We start from the raw sequence: 21,251 nt of genomic DNA, 5'->3' as shown, positions 1-21,251 counted from the left end.
ACAAGGCGCAGAGCGAGAGAGAGACTGTGTGGAGCGCCACTCCTCACACAGACACCTTCGCAGTATTTTTCCCTTTATTTTATGAGGTCGAGTTGCGATCTTGACACTCAACCCGGCATGGATGGAAAGCGTACTCGAGAGCGGACCCGACTGGTTTCGAACCCAGGAACCTCCACTCCTGGGTCCGGCGCCGATGTCGTTGCGCCACCAGACTGCCCAAAGATAGAGGTTTTCAATTGAGAGGTTCACCAAACTTTCAGGTTACCCTGTGCAATGCCATACTAAACTTAACACTGTTATTCCCACCATATGTTCTCTGTCATTTAAAGCATTTTTTATTCATTCAGATAGACATTATTGCCAATGCCAATATTATTGCCAATTCCTAATGTCCTAAAGAGTCAACAGCATTGATGCATATGAGTCACCTGTACTGTTGACAAGGCTAGTAAACAGCAGAACATTTGTTTCTCCAGGACATTTGTTCACCAAATGTTTTATAAAAAATCCAATATTGTCACGGTTAATATCACTAACATTATTTTTTATTCCAAATTTAAATAATTACTTTAATTCTTCAGCAGCCATGGTGGGATTTGATCCAACTCTCTATCAACGGTACAAAATACTTGCTACTAGCCCAGTAACTTTACTTCATTATACTGCTCTTCCCAGTCTGTTAACTGGGATCTCTACAGTGAGTTTTAAAAGGGACCTGCTGTACAACAATAAAAGTAATATTCCTCATGCTACAAGGGATTGTTGCTATCAAACGAATGAACACTGGAACTGTGTTCACAGGAACTTGGATAAGCTGGTGCAAAAGAGTGCCCACAGGAGCCAAACTTTTTGTTTATGGGGTTCCTAGAGATCTCCAAGGCCAGAGTCAATCTCTACTGCAGGGAATTTTTAGGGAGGTGTAGTCTGTGAATGCCAATTTAGTGAAGCCAATTTTTAAATTTAAAAAGATAGACTTCATTCATAAAAATACTTACAATACAGTAAACATTGCAAGGTTTTCTTCATAGTGCCACTTACGTTAGTAGTGTTAGCACTTCATGTGTACAGAGCACCGTTGAGACTCCTAGCCTCCTTGGATCAAGTAATTGAGAAGGTTTTACACAGGGCTTAGCTCCTCAGTGTCTAGTGGCAGAAGGTCCTTAGACTGTAGTCCTTCCATACAAAGACACTGCATTGGCTGCACCAAGCTGTAGTGCATCGTCTAACACATACTCCTGCAGCTTGTAAGCGGTGTTCCCTTGTAGACATCTTGTCTGGAAGACCAATAGGTTTTGATCAGGGTGCAAAGTGCACCTTTCAGTGCCTTGATGTTTCCCTTAGTTGGGTGCCCCTGGGAACAGACTGTAGATCAGAGAGTCCTCTGTGTTTGCAGCTACTCAGAATAAACTCCAGCAAGAACCCCTGCAATCCTTTCCAGCCCTTCCATTGCCCAAGTCTGCCTCCTCTGCTTCTGTGGGCAGAAGGATAAGTACATGAAATTTCCTCTCCTTCTGTGTGGAGTTTTGAAGACACCCTTAATGGCCATAAGAAACAAACTGGGACATCAAAGTTCAAAGTTCAAAATACATTTGTTATCAAAGTACATACATGTCACCACATACAATGCTGAGATTCATTTTCTTAAGTAGCTCAGATCAGCAGCATGTGCTTGGAATGTTACTGAGGCTAGAAAGCTGAGGGACTGTAACCTTGACCTTCATGGACAATGCACTCCAGGAACAATGCACTCCAGGTATGCAGGCAAGGCTGTATTTGAAGATGACAGAGATGACGGATCTCAGTGAGGACGAAGTGTTAGGAGCTGCAGAGGAGGCTTGACCCAAAAGCAGAATGACGGAGACGATTCAGCAATGGACAATAACTTTAATGAAAGACTATGAAAATAACAAGCCACACGGGGCCACTAAATGACGGACAGCAGATACTAAATGCCACAGGAAATAGGGTAACTGAAGCTGAGAAGCATCTGATTGAGGCTGGCTGGTTCAATGGGTGGATAAGGACTGAGGATGAGAACTGGCTTAAATAGGCTACAGGTGATGAGTTGGAAACAAGTGGCAGGAGACTCCTGCTAGTCGGGCAGATGTGGGGAGACTGACAGGACCCACCACCTATGGCTGGCACCCGATGGCCCAGGATGATCTCGATGAGTCAGGTGGAACTACTCGATGACCAATGCTTCCACAATGAAACTGGACAGCATCCATGACCTCTCTTCTGGCCATACCCTTCCCAGACAACCAGGTATTGCACGCCATGCCCATGACAACGTGAATCCATCAACTGGTGAACCGGGTACACTGGATCACCTAGGTTCTGGAGACGCAGGCTCAGGTGGGTTGAGCAGTCCATGGACAACAGGCTTGACGCACGACATGTGTAAGGTAGATGTGATCCTGAGGGTTGGTCGCACTTGGAGCAGGTAAGTGACTGGATTGAGGAAATGGGCAATCTTGAAGGAACCAATGAACTGGAGCGAGAGCTCGTGAAGGGGCGAGTCTTGGGTGGACAGTCCCCAAGCCAGAGTAGTCTGGTAGGGCACAGATGGTGGTTGGCCAGGTGGCAGTGGGTGCAATTGCCAGCTAGGATGGCTCTCCATGCCATCTTCCAAGCATTCCGGCAGTGGTGAACTGGGCCCTGGTAGGCAGGACCTCCACTGTTGGCTCCTCTGTGGGGGTTGGAAGCCATGAAGCAGCTCAAAAGGTGACGTACCTGTGGCAGAGGAGGTGATACTTCTGCCATGTGGAAGGGATAGAGATGGCGAAGCATCATAGAAGCTTCTCCACTTGCTGGTTAGCTCTTTTAGAGTGACCAGAATGGTCTGTGGATGATAGCCAGAGGACAAACCCGTTGAGATGTGGAAGAGGGAGCATAAGGCTCACAAGAAGCGGGAGATGAATTGTGGGCCCCAGTCCAACACAATGTCCTGAGGGAAACCATGGAGGCGAACAATATGTTGGGGAACCTGGTCCACCGTCTCAGCAGCTGAAGGAATATCAGGGAGGGTAATGAAGTGAACCACCCTGGAGAAATGGTCCACTATTGTCATGATCACCAGTACCCTAAAAGAATGTTTCAAACCCACGGCAATCTGGAAACACAGGAATTAGGAGACCAGTAGGGGCCTCAGGAGCTCAGAGGACCACTGGCCGGAGGAATTAGACTGGGCAGATTGAAGGCAGGCAGCATCGAACTTACGTACATTTGCAATCACAGTGGGTCACCAGAATCGGCACAGCAGAAAATCCGGAGTCCGTTGTGCCCCTGGGTGACCGGAGAGGGGTGAGGAGTGGGTCCACTGGAATCCCTCAGAGGGCATGGCCACCAGCACGTACAGTCGGTTGCCAAGCGTGTCACCCGCAGCAGTCTCGTGCCTTAGGGCTTGGCAGATCTGGTTCTCAAGGTCCCAACCAATCGGGGCGAGGATGGAATGATGGGCGGAGAGTCACTCTCTGCTTCAGCTGCATCAAACTGTCATAACAGGGCATCAACGTTAGTTTTCTTGGAGCTGGATTGATAGGACATGGTGAGGTTAAAGCTTAAAGCAGATGGGTACCTCAGACTACTGAAGTGAGAGGTTAAAGATCTTAGTGGACACTCCAGTCAGTTTATCAGCAGAGGTTTTCTGTACTCGGCCATGTACCCCATCTGCCAGATGCTTCCTGTGAGTTCACCCTCTGGAAGGGTGCTCACACATTGGCCTCAGAGACTGAAATCACAGGGTCATGGGGGGCTGTGGGGGTTCATAATGTGAAGAGCTTCTCTCCATCTACACTGTAAGGATGTGTGTGTGTATTTGAATTTTACAAGCTTATGGAAAGGCAAGGATGCATGTCTTTGTTATGATGGACAAAGTTATGTACTCTTGCACACCATCCACCTAGCCCATATCCCTGATTCTCTGCATTGGCTCTGCAGTATTTTGACACTCCACTTCCATCATAAAATGTTGGACTCTTAACTATTATCCAAATGGCTTCAGGTGATCTCAACCAAATCCGGATAAGGTTCAGCAACAAAATGATGTGAATCTCACCATAGAAGATGTAGTTTCCAGGGTGGAGTTCACTGAGACGTCCCATGTCTGTTACGAGGTGACTGCAGGAAGGTGTTGATCCAATGCTACTGCGAGGACACCTCACACCTGCCTTCTCCAACCTGCAAAGTTAATGATAATTTAAACACATGTTCACAGGTTCCAGCAACTGATGGTAGGCAAATATTATCTTAATGGCCAATAAGACCAAAAAAACATGAAAATGGATCAATTCTTTGGATGGAGATCCTTTTCAAATTCCTTCTCTGTTTCAATAGATGTGCTCTGTACTCCCAGAATGCTCTCTGTTTAGTTAAAATTTCCAGTGGTTATATTTTCACTATCACTTTAAAATTTGGTAGATAGGAACATCACTGGTTGATGTTCTGGTCATTCCACGGTAGGAAGGTGATATGCAGAAAAGATTTACAAGGATGCTACTGAGACTGGAGGGATTGAGTTACTAGGAGAAGCTGGACAGGCTGGGACATTTTCCCTGGAGTGTAGGAAGCTGAGGGTTGACTTTAAAGAGGAGTATGAAATCGTAACCAAAATGAGATGAGAGTGTTGAGCAAACCACATCTCCAAGATGGCTTGGAGAGGAAGAGGAAGACCACTAAGCTACACCCTTTCATCCAGCCAACCCCCAAACAGACCAGACAGCAGGTCACTGCCAATACAGTAAATTGAGGAAATTATAAGTAGATGGTCATGGTAAGGACACCTAAAACTAGAGGACATAGATTTTAAGTGAGAGAAGAAAGACTTAAAAGTGATTTGAGGGGCATATTTTAATGAGGAGCACGTTTGCTGCCCATGCCACCACAGACTCTCAGATTAACATTGACTTACATACCAACTCTGTCCTTGAGCACATCAACAAGTGTGTAGACAGAGTGACATCACAAAAGCAAATAGAAGTTTCCCCCAATCAGAAACCATGGATGAACAGAGAAGTTTGCCTCCTGCTTAAAGCCAGAGATTCAGCTTTCGGGTCTGGAGACCAGGAGGCTTACAGCTCTGCCAGGGCCAATCTGAGGAGGGGAATCTCTCAGGCTAAACACATATACAAACAGAGAATCGAAAACCATTTCAACTCCTCAGACCCCCGGCACATGTGGCATGGCATACAGGTCATTATAGACTTTAAACCACCTAGTACTGCTCCCACTTCCAGCTCTGCTTCCCTCCCTGATGAGCTCAATTACTTCTTCGCTTGCTTTGACCAAGAGAACAAGGTCACCCTCAAAGCGGATCTCCCACCTGATGAACTGCCTCCCTCACTTTCCACCTCCAATGTTTGCGCCACCCTGAGCGGGGTGAATGTACGGAAGGCAGCTGGTCCGGATGGAATACCTGGCCGTGTGCTCAGAGTCTGTGCAGGGCAGTTGGCCGGGGTCTTCACGGACATTTTCAATCTGTCCCTGGCCCAGGCAGTTGTCCCCACAAGCTTCAAGATTGTCACCAACGTGCCAGTGACGAAGTATTCCACTGCCACGGGCCTGAATAACTTCTCGGTGAACGCAGCAGGCCAGGCAACATCTCTAGGAAGAGGTACTGAAGAGGTCTCGGCCTGAAACATCGACTGTACCTCTTCCTAGAGATGCTGCCTGGCCTGCTGCGTTCATCAGCAACTTTGATGTGTGTTGCTTGAATTTCCAGCATCTGCAGAATTCCTGTTGTTCCTGAATAACTTCTGTCTAGTTGCACTCACCCCCATCATTGCAAAGCGCTTTGAGAGACTGGCTCTATCTCATCTGAAATCCTGTCTGCCCACTACCCTGGACCCCCATCAATTTGTCTATTGCACCAACAGGTCAACAGAGGACGCCATCTCCACGGCACTTCACTCTGCCCTGACCCACCTGGACAGCCGCAACTCTTACGTCAGAATGCTGTTCATTGACTTTAGTTCGGCATTCAATACTGTGATCCCCTCCAAGCTGATCGCCAAACTTCGCCAGCTTGGTATCAGCTCATCCCTCTGCAATTGGACCTTGGACTTTCTGACTAACAGACCCCAATTTGTTAAGTTAGACCACCTCTCCTCCTCCACTCTCACCCTGAACACCGGCGTGCCTCGAGGCTGTGTGCTGAGCCATCTTCTGTACTCCCTTTTCACCTATGACTGCGTTCCTGTACACGGTTCTATCTCCATAATCAAGTTCGCAGACGACACCACGTTGGTTGGCCTGATCAGAGGGGATGGCGAGACAGCCTACAGGGACAAGGTCCAGCAGCTGGCTGAGTGGTGTGCCGACAACAACCTGGTCCTTAACACCCAGAAGACCAAGGAGATTATTGTGGACTTCAGGCATGCTAGTAGCCACACTCACGTCCCCATCTGCATCAATGAAGCTGCATTGAATATGTATCAAGCTCCATATTCCTTGGTGTTCACACTTCCGAGGATCTCACCTGATCCCTGGACTCCCCCATCCTGATCAAAAAGGTGCAACAGCGCCTTTATTTCCTGTGAAGCATCAAGAAAGCTCACCTCTGTCCCAGGATACTGACGGACTTTTACCACTGTACCATTGAGAGCATACTCACCAACTACACCTCAGTGTGGTATGGCAATTGTTCCGTATCGGGCCGCAAGGCACTCCAGCGAGTGGTGAAAACTGCTCAGAGGGTTATCGGCTCTCAATTGCCCACAATTGAGAACATCTACCATAAATGCTGCCTGGGCAGGGCAAAATGCATTATCAAGGATGCATCTCACCCTAACCATGGACTTTTTATTCTCCTCCCATCTGGTAGGCACTACAGGAGCCTCTGCTCCCGCACTAGCAGGCTCAGGAAGTGCTTCTTCTCTTAGGCTGTCACCCTGCTGAACCTCACATCACAGTGCTAAGCAGTATTGTACCCATATTGTACTGTCTCAGTACTTTTATATTTGTGTGCTGTAGCACTTACTTTTTATGCGCAGTTATTTTGTAAATAACACTATTCTTTGCATTTCTGGTCAAATGCTAACTGCATTTCATTGGCTTTCTATCTGTACTCGGCACAATGACAATAAAGTTGAATCTAATCTAATCTAATCTAATATTTTACACACAGAGAGTGGCGGATATATGGAGCAAGTTGGTAGAGGAACCTGTAAATGTTGGTACAATTACAATGTTTAAACATTTGGACAGTTTCAGGGGCAGAAAATGTTGAGAGGGATACGGGCCAAGCACAAGCAAATGGAACCAGCTTGGACAAATCTCCTGGTCAGTATGGATGAGTTGGGCCAAGGAGCCTGTCCCCATATTGTATAAGTCTATGACTCTCATACTTAAGAATATCCACCATTCCTAGGACAGGTGTAGACACTGTTAAATTGTGATAAGTTTAAATTTGTGCTGTTAGCTGCTGGAAGTCAGCTACAATTGATTTCAACATCCTCTGGATTGAGATGGGAAAAATGATCCCTGGAACCTCTTCAAGGTCACATCATTTTCTGACTAGGAAATGCATGTATTTTTTGCAGGTTTTTAAGCAGGTCTGTCAACATACATAATTGTATGTGCAAGAATGTCTGTTTGAGCATGAGGTAAGTGTATGGAGGAAAGTGTCCATCTGTACATACTTAAGTGTACATGTGTGCATGCGTGTGGGTAAATACGCGTATTTAAATGTGAATGTGCTTGTGAATGTGAATACTTCATTGACTGTATTTGATTGCATAGGTAAATGTCCACAATTACATGTGTTGGTCTATATGTTCATGAAGTCCTGTGTGTCAGTGTATATGTGAATTCCTGAGCAGAGGTGAATATTCAGTATGTGGGAGAAGAGTTAATAGTTCTGTGTATTCATGTTTAAAAAAATGGGAAGGATAACATCATTCTTGTTTATGGTGCCCTGTCTATACAAAGTAGCCAAGATGAAATGTCAGTGTTAAGCAACTTGCTTCTCCAAGCCATTCTGGAGAGGAAGAGGACAAAGAAAACCACTAACCATTAACCATCTAGCTTAATGCAAGATGACGCTGGTGAACCACCGCGAAGTTTTGCAGGCTATGTACAATACTTCTAAATATACCTCATTTGAGTTATTCTCACTGCAGTCTGCAGCATGTAATTTCCCTTTAAGCAATGTACTTTTAAATTGACTTAATGATCTACAGATTTCACAGTCTTATGAAGGACTCAGCGGACTTAACTCTCAAGCAAGCAGGCCATGTCCCCTTCGTGCTGCTGCCATCAGGAAGAAGGTACAGGAGCATCAGGACTCGCACGTCGGGTTCAGGAACAGTTATTACCCCTCAACCATCAGGCTCTTCAACCAAAAGGTATAACTTCACTCAACTTCACTTGCCCCATCATTAAAATGTTCCCACAATCTAAGGGCTCACTTTCAAGGACTTCATCTCACATTCTCAATATTTATTGCTTGCTTGCTTATTTATCTATCTATTTTTATTATTTCTTTCTTTTTGTATTTGCACAGTTTGCTGTCTTTTGCACACTGGTTGAATGCCCACATGGATACGGCCTTTCATTGATTCTATTATTGCTATTATTCTACTGGGGATTTATTGAGTATGCCCACAAGAAAATGAATCTTAGGGTTGTATATGGTGACATCTATGTACTTGGACAATATACTTACTCTATTTCTAAGCAGTGATGTTGCAACCCTCTTTTATCTTTATAGCTAACCCTCCCCCATTCTACTGAACAGACCAGACAACATCTATAAAACAGATCACTGCCAACGCAGCAAATTGAGAAAAAAAGCATGTCTCATTCCTGGAACTAACAAAATGGAACTGTGCTATATGATTCCTAAAATAAGTGATAGACCTGGATCTGATGGCCAACATATTGTGGACAGGGGAAATTTCGTTGGAAGTATTTGTACAGTGACTCTTTTAATGAGTAAACTAATGATGACACCAGGGTGGGAGAAAAGTTCTTGACCTTAAATGTACTTTTAGTTTCTCACACAGGATTGCGACATAGTCACCCACATTCTCATTGGTGAAATGACGGATGCTTGAAGGACTTTTGTCTTTCCCCGCATTTCCTAGTGAACACTTACAGGCCTCAGTGCCAAACTGCAATTAAATTGAACCTGGGTAACACGTTGGTTGCAGCATAATATGAGAAATAGCTATTTGGTAGCTCAGTTTACATCCACCTGATTTCCCTTTCAAAAGAACTAAAGTACAAAAATAGACAGTGTAAAAGTCTCCTATTTCACTGCTGCACAAGATAAATTTACCTATCAATTGTGTTTCTTTAAATTTAGTGACAATGCAACCCTATGCATCTTTACAAATCCTTTGAGTAGAACCCAGGATGCTTCAGAACAAAGACGAAGGTTTATGGAATCTTTTTAAGGAAGGAAACGTATGCTTTTTTAAATTCCAATTTTGGGATCATTGTGGTTATTGCTCATCACTAGTTATCCTTGAGAAGCTGGTGATGAGTCACTTTCTTGAACTGCTGTAGTCCAGTGTCATTAATGGGATAGTTTCAATTCAGCAACAAAGGAGGAAGAGTGATAGATTTCCAAGTCAGTGTAGTGTACAACTTGGAGGGAGGCCTGTGAGTGGTGATAGGTGAAAAGTTTAAGGTGAACATGAGGGGAAATGTCTTCATTCAGAGGGTCGTGAGAGTGTGGAAAGAGCTGCCAACACAAGGGGTGCATGTGAGCTTGATTTCAACACGTAAGAGAAGTTTGGATAGGTACATGGATGATAGGGGTATGGAGAGCTACGGTCCTGGTGCAGGTCAGTGGGAATAAGCAGTTTAAATGGTTTGGCACAAAGATGGGCCAAAGGGCCTGTTTCTGTGCTGTACTTTTCAATGACTCTATGGTAGTGTTCCCCTGTGATGCACCCTTTGTACTTTCTTGGAGATAGAATTTATGTAAGAGCTGTTGTGAAGACCTGTGAAGCATTGGGTAGGCCACTGTGCACCAGTGGGGGAGGGAATGAATGAATGGGGTGTCAATCAAGTAGACTAATTTGTTCTCAACAGTGTCGGGTTTCTTGATGCTTTTCAAGCTTTACTCTATCAGGCAGTTCAGAGACACTCCATCATTCTTCTGACTTGCATTTTATGGATGGCAGCAAAGCCTTAAGGTGTGAGAAGGTGGGATATTCTTGGAGTCTCCTCCTCTCATCAGCTGTACAATTCTCCACAACATTCAGGAATAGATATGGTAGGGCATCAGAGCTTTGATCTTATCCATTAGTCTCTTACCCCTGTCTACTGCATTTTGTTTTTACTGCTTAATATCCATGTGGTGCTGTGTTGCAGCTTCATCATGCTGACAGTTTCAGATACATCTGTATTGGCTTCTGCTGTCCTAAATGAAGCAGGGTTCATTGCAAAAGTAGAGCAACGAATTGTACTGAAGCAGAATGCAAAGATTACCTAAATCTTTTAAGCTAAACTCTGGCCCAGAAGGATGCATGGGGTGCTGGAAAATATTACTAAAAGGATGGTTAGTGATTATATTAAATATAAATATATTTTCTTTTCATTTTAGCTTGAGAAGATCCACAGTAATACACACAAAATGCTGATGGAACTCAGCCGGTCAGGCAGCATTAACAGAGAGGAAGAAACACTCAACGTTTCAGGCCGAGCCCCTTCATCAGGGCTGGAAAAGAAGGGGGAGAAATTATGGGATTGAGAAAGGAGGAGGGCAATATTCTGGTGTCAAGAGCACAGATGGAAGCAAGAAGCCTAAATAATGAAGAATAGGGCCATTATATTTCTTTATAATGAAGCTTACTTTGCAGTCAAAGAGAAATTTAAGCTCATGCTGCCCAATTCAACCTGATAATAAAAGGGACAGGAATGGCAGTGAATTGCTGAGGTTACAGAGTTTTTGACGAGAACTTTGGTCATTTCCATTCTTAACCATTTGAAATGGGTGTTGAATAATCAGTCTAAAAGCATAAAGGTAATAATGAAATTCAGCCAGATGTTAGAGAAGATGTTGATAACATACGTGACACACATCTGTCAATGAGTTCTTACTTGACACAAGGAAACCACTTGGCCACTCAGGCTCATGCTGCATCCAGCAGAGAAATCCCATCAGTCCCAATACTCTCTTCTTATTTCTCTGTCATCCTTTCTCGCAACTACCTACACCAAGGGGTAATATACAGCAGCCAATTAATCTATCTTTGATATGCGATAGGAAACAAGAGCACTCATTGGAAACACAAAATTAGATTAGATAAGATTAGATTCAACTTTATTGTCGTTGTGCTGAGTACAGATACAAAGCCAATGAAATGCAATTAGCATCTGACCAGAAGTGCAAAAAAATAGTATTATTTACAAAATAACTGTGAATAAAAAGTAAGTGCTACAGCACACAAATATAAAAGTACTGAGACAGTACAATATGGATGCAATACTGCTTAGCGCTGTGATGTGAGGTTCAGCAGGGTCACAGCCTCAGGGAAGAAGCTCTTCCTGAGCCTGCTGGTGCGGGAGCGGAGGCTTCTGTAGCGCCTACCGGATGGGAGGAGAGTAAAAAGTCCATGGTTAGGGTGAGATGCATCCTTGATAATGCTTTTCGCCCTGCCCAGGCAGTGTTTATGGTAGATGTTCTCAATTGTGGGCAATTGAGTGCCGATAATCCTCTGGGCAGTTTTCAACACCCGCTGGAGTGCTTTGCAGTCCGATACGGGACAATTGCCATACCACACTGAGATGCAGTTGGTGAGTGTGCTCTCCATGGTACAGCAGTAAAAGTCCGTCAGTATCCTGGGACAGAGGTGAGCTTTCTTGATGCTCTGCAGGAAATAAAGGTGCTGTTGCGCCTTTTTGATCAGGATGGAGTAGTTCAGGGACCAGGTGAGATCATCGGAAATGTGAACACCAAGGAATTTGAAGCTTGATACACGCTCCACTACAGCTCCGTTGATGTAGATGGGGACAAGAGTGTGGCTCCTAGCATGCCTGAAGTCCACAATAATCTCCTCGGTCTTCTGGGTGTTAAGGGCCAGGTTGTTATTGGCACACCACGCGGCCAGGTGCTGGACCTCGGCCTGCAGGCCATCTCGTCATCCCCTCCGATCAGGCCAACCACCGTGGTGTCGTCTGTGAACTTGATTATGGAGTTAGAACCATGTACAGGAACGCAGACATAGGTGAAAAAGGGAGTACAGAAGAGGGCTCAGCACACAGCCTTGGGACACGCCGGTGTTCAGGTTGAGAGTGGAGGAGGAGAGGTTGTCTAACTTAACAAATTGGGGTCTCTTAGTCAGAAAGTCCAAGGTCCAATTGCAGAGGGATGAGCTGATACCAAGCTGGCGAAGTTTGGCGATCAGCTTGGAGGGGATCACAGTATTGAATGCCGAACTAAAGTCAATGAACAGCATTCTGATGTAAGAGTTGGGGCTGTCCAGGTGGGTCAGGGCAGAGTGAAGTGCCGTGGAGATGGTGTCCTCTGTTGACTTGTTGGTGCAATAGACAAATTGATGGGGGTCCAGGGTAGTGGGCAGACAGGATTTCAGATGAGATAGAACCAGTCTCTCAAAGCGCTTTGCAATGATGGGGGTGAGTGCAACTAGACAGAAGTTATTCAGGAACAACAGGAATTCTGCAGATGCTGGAAATTCAAGCAACACACATCAAAGTTGCTGATGAACGCAGCAGGCCAGGCAGCATCTCTAGGAAGAGGTACAGTCGATGTTTCAGGCCGAGACCTCTTCAGTACCTCTTCCTAGAGATGTTGCCTGGCCTGCTGCGTTCACCGAGAAGTTATTCAGGCCCGTGGCAGTGGAATGCTTCGGCACTGGCACGTTGGTGACAATCTTGAAGCTTGTGGGGACAACTGCCTGGGCCAGGGACAGATTGAAAATGTCCGTGAAGACCCCGGCCAACTGCTCTGCACAGACTCTGAGCACACGGCCAGGTATTCCAGCCGGACCAGCTGCCTTCCGTATATTCACCCTGCTCAGGGTGGCGCAAACATCGGAGGTGGAAAATGACAGAGGCAGTTCACAAGGTCACAAAATCATGGGTGGGACACAGACAGTCCACAAGGTCAGGATCAATTCCTAGTGCTGTAAAGTAGCAACACTGACTGCTATGCTGGTGTGGTCAAGAAGGATTAAGAATAAAAGCTAAAAGTAAATCCACAGAAAATTCCCAAGAAGGCATTACAAAATGGGATGAGATACAATCCCTGGAACAACTATAGGTATGTTGCATTTCTTTCAGGAAGCTTTGAGCACATTCTTGAATTTTTTTCTCTGACCACCTGATTATCTCCTCCAATTCAGGGCTTGGAATGGAGTGTCTATTTCAGGAGTCTCTTGTTGGGCATGCCAGCAGAATGTATTGAGGGCCTCAGCATTGGCAGTGTTATTCTGTGAGATTATACTGACTCTCTTATCCGTCGAGAGAATTTGATGGATTTTACAGAGGCAGCATTGGAACAGTCCGCTTTTGATAACCCAGTATACGGGAGAACAGGATCACTGCTGCCTGGTAGACCACAGGTTTTGGAGCACATCAGGGTATTAATCATCAGATATATTCTGTATATTTTGCTTCCATCAACTAATGTCCTTGCTGGTTCTTTGAAGGCAGTGAATTTCATCATCAACTCTACCCAAAGGGTTCAAAATTCAAACTAATTTTATTAGCAAAGTGCATATATATCACCATATGTTACCTTGAGGTTGATTTTCTTGCTGGAATTCAGAGTAAAACAAAGAGATACAATAGAATACACAGACAAAGGCAGACAAATAACCATTGTGGTGGCTCCCAAACTTTGGGGAGTGGTTCGTGCTTTCCCTCATGAATCTTTCTTGACGGAGGACAGCATGGTACAACAGAGGAAGGTTGGTTTGTCACCTTGATCGCGCAGGTATTGAGCATAAGGCTTATCCTCTTGCGTGCTTTGATGAATGAGTCAACAATGTCTTGTTCAGGCTTTTGTATGATTGAAGTAATGAAGTAGGCTAAATGTTGTTTATTTCACATGTTAGCAAGTTTTAGAAGGTTTTGAGGCAATATTTGGAATCATGTATGTTTTATCCGTGGCCCTGGAAAAAATTTATAATTAATGTTCTGGAAACAAAATGTCAGGGAGCTCATTTTAAAATGAGAAATACAGAAAATTAAGTGAATGGAAAACGTGTATGTAGAAAACGGTGAATGTATATCAATGCTGGAAACAACTGCATATTCATTAAATGCATTTTTAGGATAAGCAGTAAGAAATTCTTCTTTATGTAGAATAACAGAGATAAGATTGGGTTGTCCAAACGTACTGGAGGCAAGAATCCATCTAAGGGACATAATCCAATGGGAATGGGAACGAGAAGAATTTCTCTGTGAAACTGAATTATGTCCCCTCACAAGCAAAATTATTTCATGATTTTGTGATTTAAAATTATCTAAAATAGTCTTGCTGGCCTGTGCTCTTTGTTAAGGTGTTCTTTACAAAGGCATATTTTCTGATTTCCCCGAATCTTCTGCTGCCAATACAGAATTAATAAAATTTCAAACAATGACAGCTCATAGCAGTGTTGAGTCATGACTGTGCCTCCTGCTTGAAGCCTGTAGTAACTGAATTTTCAACATCAAAAGCAGAATAATTAAAGGTTCTAGTATCTGCAAGCAATTATAAAAAAGATTACATGTCAGAGCCCTGAAGGCAGGGGTGGGAGAAGGGGCAAAAGGAAAGTGTCACAAAAAGCTGTTAAACACTTGACAATTCATGTTATGGAAGCAGCCATTATCTACCAGGGTTGCTACAAGCCTTTTTTACTAGTCTTCATCATCCCTTAATAACCTTTCCACTCCCCCACTTCCCCACTGTTTGATAGGGTTGAGTTCAAAGGATGTGTTATTACCAGAAGCTTTTCTTAAAATGTCTCAAATGTCTCCATGGCACAAAGCTGGAGCTCTAACCTTCAGGCTGGGTCAGTGAAGGGAGACGTTAACTAAATTGCATCTAAAGAGTTCCCACAGAAGAAAAGCCTCTAGCTCTTTATATCCTCTTACCTTCAATTTCAACTCTTATCCTAATAGCAAAGTTCAAAAATTTGTGTTTGTGGACATTGAACAAGAACAAAACAAGAATTCAAGTTGTTATTATTTATGGTGTCAAATAGCCCTCCAGGCATCCCCTGTCTAGATTTCCACACTAAAGAATGACCACTTAAATGAGGAGTTAAAAATCTGCCAGTGCCACGTGATTAATTCACACAGTTCTAAAAGGAGTACTGTAGAAAAAGCTGTCAATGCAAGACCATCTGAAGAACCAAGAGGAGATCTATGACCAAGATCCTTGAAAATATGTCCTAATTTTGCATATTTCTGATTTTATAGTTTGTCCTACTCAAACTTAATATCCTTCCTTGGAGATTTGGAAACGACTTTTGTCACAATGGTAGATAGAGTCTTTTATCAGCACATCAAGACGAAGATCATGGCACAAGGCCTTTAACTGGCTCTGAACCTGATCCTTTGTGTGAGACATTGATAAAGATTCTTTCAAACTCCACAATGCCCCAACACACTTTTCGTCCAATGATGTACTTCTGAAATGCAGTTACTGTTAGAAAGTAGCAAATATAGTATTTCTTTTGCGCAATGTGATGATGGGGAAATTAATTTATTATTGTTGTGGTTTATTGATAGATCAATATTCACCAGCACCCCAGGTTAATACTCCCTATCTTCTTCAAAATGGTGTCAAAGGATCATGTTAGTTCAGGGAGGAGCCTACCATTTCATACAACAATTCAGCATTCCCTCATTATATCATGAGTCTATCAGCCTAAATATCATGCTTGTCTCTGCAGTAATATTAAACCCACAATCGTTTGAATAGGAGGAGAGAATGCAGCCAATTAGCTACTGATAACCTCTTGGATAAATGGATGCATTCTCTTTTGCTTTTCTTCCTCCAAAATCGCCAGAATGCAAGGCAAATTATTATATAAAGCAAATACTCATACTTTTCCACAAACTTCAGAGTGGCGCTTGTGGTTTCCTGTGCCACAGCCTGGATCTCTTCAACTCCAGTGGCTTCATAAGAATTCCCACAGTGTGCGTACACACCAGCCAGCTCCATCCCCTCGCTGTCTGCTATAGACTTCGCCAGTAACAATGCCTTTGAGTCCTCAGGGTGCACTCCGGCTGGGCAGGAAGAAAAACATTAAGAACATAAGGAATAGAATGTGGAGTAGGCTATTGTCATGTGACTTTGTAAATATACAGTATTACTGATGTTAACATAAGTGCAGATATCAATAAAATAACAGGATTAAAATTACTTAACAGCTGGGCACTGTAAAGGCCTGAGCCATTTTAGAAGGCATATTGTTTTACCTCTCCTGTGGCTGTTTTCTACACCGGAGAGGGTGCAGGAGAGATTTATGAGATAATGAGCAGTACAGGAGGACTTCAAAGTTCAAGGTATATTTATTATCAAAGTACGTGTACATCATACAACCTTGAGATTCGTCTCCTTCCAGACAGCAACAAAACAAGACACCCAAAATAACCCATTTAAAAATAGACCATCAAACAACCAAAAAGAAACAAAAATACAAATCATGCAAGCAATAAGAGCGAGCTACAGCATTAAGGATGAAGGTGAGTCGGTAGACATGAGGCCCGGAGCAGCCTCAGCCTTAGTTCATCACACAGTGGAGCCAAACATCCTGGAGCTTGCAGACACGAGGCCCAGAAGCCACCGCCTCAGTCTCGGTGTCACAAAGAGCCGAGCAAATATTGCAGAGCAGCAAGCGGAACCAACCTGAGCCTCGCCTCCAGGCCCAGCACCCTGCCTTTTCAATCCAATCCATCTGGCCCAGCGTTTAAATCGCACATACATTGGATCCTTCCTCGATCTAAGACCCAGGCCCTGTTGCATCGATATGCTCTGGGCCTGGACCCTGCCACCATGTTGCAGCCCGCACCCGACCTTTCCAGATCAGTCTGGCGCTAGATCAATCAAACCTCACTCTCAGTTAAGGTGGACAAGATCCGAAACTCCTCCACTCCAACTCTTCTCTGCTTTTTCACCTCGACCATGTCTCAACTTCACTCCAACCACTTCTCCTCCAAACCACATGCCTTGACCCTCGAGTCAGCCTCACCTTTGCTCTCCTCTTCATTGTTTGCAGTGATCATCTACTATAATTTCATACAGAAAAAGTGTTATTAATAAAGTATTTAGTTGTATTTCCTGCTTAGGGAACTGCCCATGAGTTGTCACTGTTCTTCAGTAGTGCCACCTTAAACCGATTTAGTTATGAAGTAAAATGGACGACAGGCTAGGATGCTGAAAAAGATAGCTGAAGTGCACTGTTCGATATAAGCTGCATGGGTGCGCAGCCACACAGTACAGTAACAGAAATGTTCCTACACACATTGCCTTTGTTGCTGTGCAGCTGGAACTTTCTTTTCTATAATGTTTTATTACAGTGCCACATGGCTTTCAAGCTGCTCAGGGCAATGGTTGGTCTGCGTAGCTGTAAAGAACTTAGAGAGAACATCACTAAATCCATTGTAAAGCATGAGTAATGCTCTTTCATGAATCACTAGAGTCAGGAACGGTTCCAGAGGTTCAACACCTCATATTCCGTCTGAGCAGCCTCTGACCGGATGGCATGAATATCGATTTCCCCTTCTGGTAAAATAATTTTTCCCTTGCCCTCCCCTCTTCTTCTATTCCCGACTCTGGCCCCTTAACTCTTCCACCTGCCTATCACATTTCCCTGGTGCCCCTCCTCCATCCCTTTCTCCACTTTCCTCTTCTATCAGATTCCTTCATCTCCAGCCTTTCTAATCTTTAACCGTTCTAATCTCTAACCTTTCCCACCCACCTGGTTTCTTCCCCTCCCCCCACCCTTTTATTCTGGTGTTTTCGCCCTTCCTTTCCCATCCTAAGGAAGTGTCTCAACCCAAAACATCAACTGCTTGTTCACTTCCATCGATGTTGCCTGACCTGCCGAGTTCCTCCAACATTTTGTGTGTGTTGCTATGGTTCCAGTGGTGTTGAATATCACAAAAGTGACTCTACTTTTTAAGAAGGAAAGGAGGCAAGAGACAGGAAATTATAAACTAGCTAGCTGGACTTTAGTGCTTGTTTATTAAGATTTCAGCAACAATTTTTGTTAAGGATGTTTCGGGGTACTTGGAAGCATATGATGAAATAGGCAGAAGTCAGGGGTGTTTTCTTAACAGGCAGGATAGACAAAGGAGTATCAGTGGATGTTGCTTAATTGGATTTTCAGAAGGCCTTTGACAAGTTGCCACACATGAGACAAATAAGATAGGAGTTCATGGTATTGAAAGAAAGGTACTAACATGGATAGAAAGGTTGGCTGACTGGCAGAAAGCGAAGAGTGAGAACAAAAGGGTCTTTTCTAGATGGTTGCCGGTAACCAGTGGTGTTCCCATGGGTCAGTGTTGGCCTGTAAGGAGACGAACCTCAGTGCTGGATCAAGTTTTCTCATCGTGTATTAGTGATCTGGATGATGGATTGACAGCTTTGTGGCCAAGTTTGCAGACGATCAAAGTAGGTGGAGGGGCAAATAGGGCTGAAGAAGCAGGGAGTCGGCAGAACGACTTGGACTGGTTAGAAAAATTGGCAAAGTGGCAGACGGAATACAGCGTAGGGAAGTGTATGGCCATGCACTCTGGTAGAAGGAATAAAGGTGCAGACTTGTTTTCCAAATGGGGAGAGAATTCAGAATTTGGAGGAGAAAAGGTTTTTGGAGTCCTGGTGCAGGATTCCCTGAAGGTTAACTTGCAAGCTGAGTTAGTAATAAGACAGGCAAATGCAATGTGATCATACATTTCAAGAAGGCTCAAATATAAAAACAAGGATATGGTGCTGAGATTCTATGTTGTGAGCAGTTTTGGGCCCCATATCTAAGGAAAGACGTGCTTCGTTGGAGATTTCCGAGGAAGATTCCAAGGATGAAAGGGTTAACGTACGAGGAGCATTTGAGGGCCGATACTCAATGGAGTTCAGAGGATGAAGAGGAATCTCACTGGGTAGGAGATGAGTAGGAATTTCTGTGAATCTGTGGGTGGAATTAATTATCAGATAGCTGTGGAGGCCAAGTCATTGGGTATATTTAAAGAGGGTCTTGATTACTAAGCGTGTCAAAGGCAGGAAAATGACGTTGAGGGAAAAATACATCAGCCATGATGGAATGGCAGAGCAAACTCAATGGGCCAAATGGCTTGGTTCTGCTCCTGTCTTTTATGGTCTTATGGATAGAATGGCAATTTTTTTTTGAAACAGATGAGGCTATGGCGAGACTAAATTGTGATGCCTTAAAAGGTAAAGATAGATTAAATAAGAAGGACTCTTGTTTCCCTTGGCAGAGGATTGAGAAACTAGGAGGAATAAATTTAAACTAATTAGTAAAAAGATTGGAGGGAAGAAGTAGTAAAATTATTTTACCTGGAAGGTGGTGGAGGTCTGGAACTCCTTGCGTGAAAGGCAGGAAATACAGAAACCCTCACCAAATTTGAAACATGTCAGGATGTATACATCACAAACAAAAGAAAATCTGCAGATGCTGGAAATCAAAATAATACACTCAAAATGCTGGAAAACTCAGTAGGCCAGGCAGCACCTATGGAAAAGTGTAAACAATAGTAAGCATAATGCATACATGAAAAGTTGCAGAATTATAGGTCAAAAGCTGGAAAATGGGATTAGGCTAGGTAGCTCCTCATGTGATAGGAAAAACACAATGGGAGAAATGGCCTCCTGAATTGCAAACTTTCTGTGAACCCGTGAGGTGGAAATCTGAATATGTATTCAGTGGTGTGGAAGTCTTATTTAATGCCGAATGATATTCAAACCACAGACTGTAGTGCCACCTGGTGGCCGTATGGTGGTAATGATCTGGTGACATTATTTCACAGTGAAGATCATGGCTGCCTGTTCCTTGAGCCACAGGACAGAGGTGGACAAGGAGGGCTCCCCCACAGCCAGGGCCGGATTAAGCTAGTGAGGGGCCTGTAGCATATGTTATAAAGGGGCCCTAAATTTTTAAAATGCACATAAGTATTAAAACATAAATTTTTTACTTGCATAGTAAAGTAATTCAATTTTTTCATTTGCTATACAGCCAGATAATACGACAGATGTCTGACATTTCAGTAATAGTATTACTTACATGTAGGTATCAATTTCAAATGTAACAAAACTATAATTTAAAAGTTAGATTTTCTAGATTTAGCATGAGCAAATTTGTTGTTGATACTGGAAATGTCTATTACATGCAGAAGTTCATGTTCAATGCTCATTAGAGTGAGATTGTTCAATCTGTTTTGACCCATGGTGCTCCTTGGTTCATTTTTAATCCTTTTCAGTTTTGAAAATGAGTGTTCTCCACTGCAGTTGGTAACCATGAGTGACAAATAGATGCGCAAGGCATTTTCTACATTTGGAAAACATAACTGCAAAGAATTTACAGTTATCAAACAGTACAACTGTAACTCTACAAGGTCTTGTTTGGCGCCAATATGAGAAGCAAGATCAGTTTTCAACAGTTCAGTAAACTGCACAAATTCTTCGTTAAGACTTTCTTCCAGATCTTCCGGATATGATTTACTAAGATTTGATGACCTCTTTACGATCTCTTCAGGTGTAAATGACTGTAACGGATGAAGGAATCCAAAAACACCATTCACCTTTAGGTAAGCTTTCTGCCTTTTTACAGGGCAGAAAGCAAGCTGTCAATAATGGCAAGAAGTGTTCGGCTTTCAAACTTCTGAGAAGGTGTCTGAGATTCAACAAATGGATCAAGAGTGCTGGAACCACTGAAATCATCATACGTGCAATTTTGCTTGTGTTTTCTTCGAGTTTGCTGTTGATAATCTTCACACTTAGTCAGATCCTTGGCTTTTTGCTCAATGTCTGAAAACATAGCTTGAATATATCCATGCAAGGGTTCATAGAGTGCACAAGCTGTGTCCGAGTCTTGGCCAGAAGGTTGCAAAGAAGCACTGGTCATTTGAAAAGACTGTAATGCTTGATCCCACAATATGACCATTATTCCTGTTTCTAACTTCATCATGGTTGGAAGTAGTCCACGAGCCTGTTGTCAACACTCTGCCTTCTGATCATTGTTATTTGAAATGTCATCCAAGACTTGTTTTATTGCAGAAAACCTGTGTAAAAGTGCTTTAGTTGCATCTGCACGAGCTGACCACCTGGTAACTGGTGT

General features: G+C 43.6%; 1 protein-coding gene across 3 annotated transcripts in view; it reads right to left on the bottom strand.

Annotated features, from left to right (window-relative positions):
- Positions 1-21,251, bottom strand: part of zgc:162816 (uncharacterized protein LOC571260 homolog) — a 70,949-nt gene that overhangs the window by 25,075 nt on the left and 24,623 nt on the right. For all 3 annotated transcript variants that reach the window (XM_063040214.1, XM_063040266.1, XM_063040271.1), the window contains exons 4-5: positions 16,008-16,188; positions 4,058-4,179 (exon numbers count right to left, since the gene is read on the bottom strand). In XM_063040214.1, the coding sequence (XP_062896284.1) occupies positions 4,058-4,179; positions 16,008-16,188 (303 nt within the window). The remainder of the gene's footprint in view (positions 1-4,057; positions 4,180-16,007; positions 16,189-21,251) is intronic.

Source organism: Mobula hypostoma, chromosome 1, assembly GCF_963921235.1.
Source record: "Mobula hypostoma chromosome 1, sMobHyp1.1, whole genome shotgun sequence".
Classification (NCBI taxonomy): domain Eukaryota; kingdom Metazoa; phylum Chordata; class Chondrichthyes; order Myliobatiformes; family Myliobatidae; genus Mobula; species Mobula hypostoma.
This window is presented reverse-complemented; position numbering and strand designations above follow the sequence as displayed.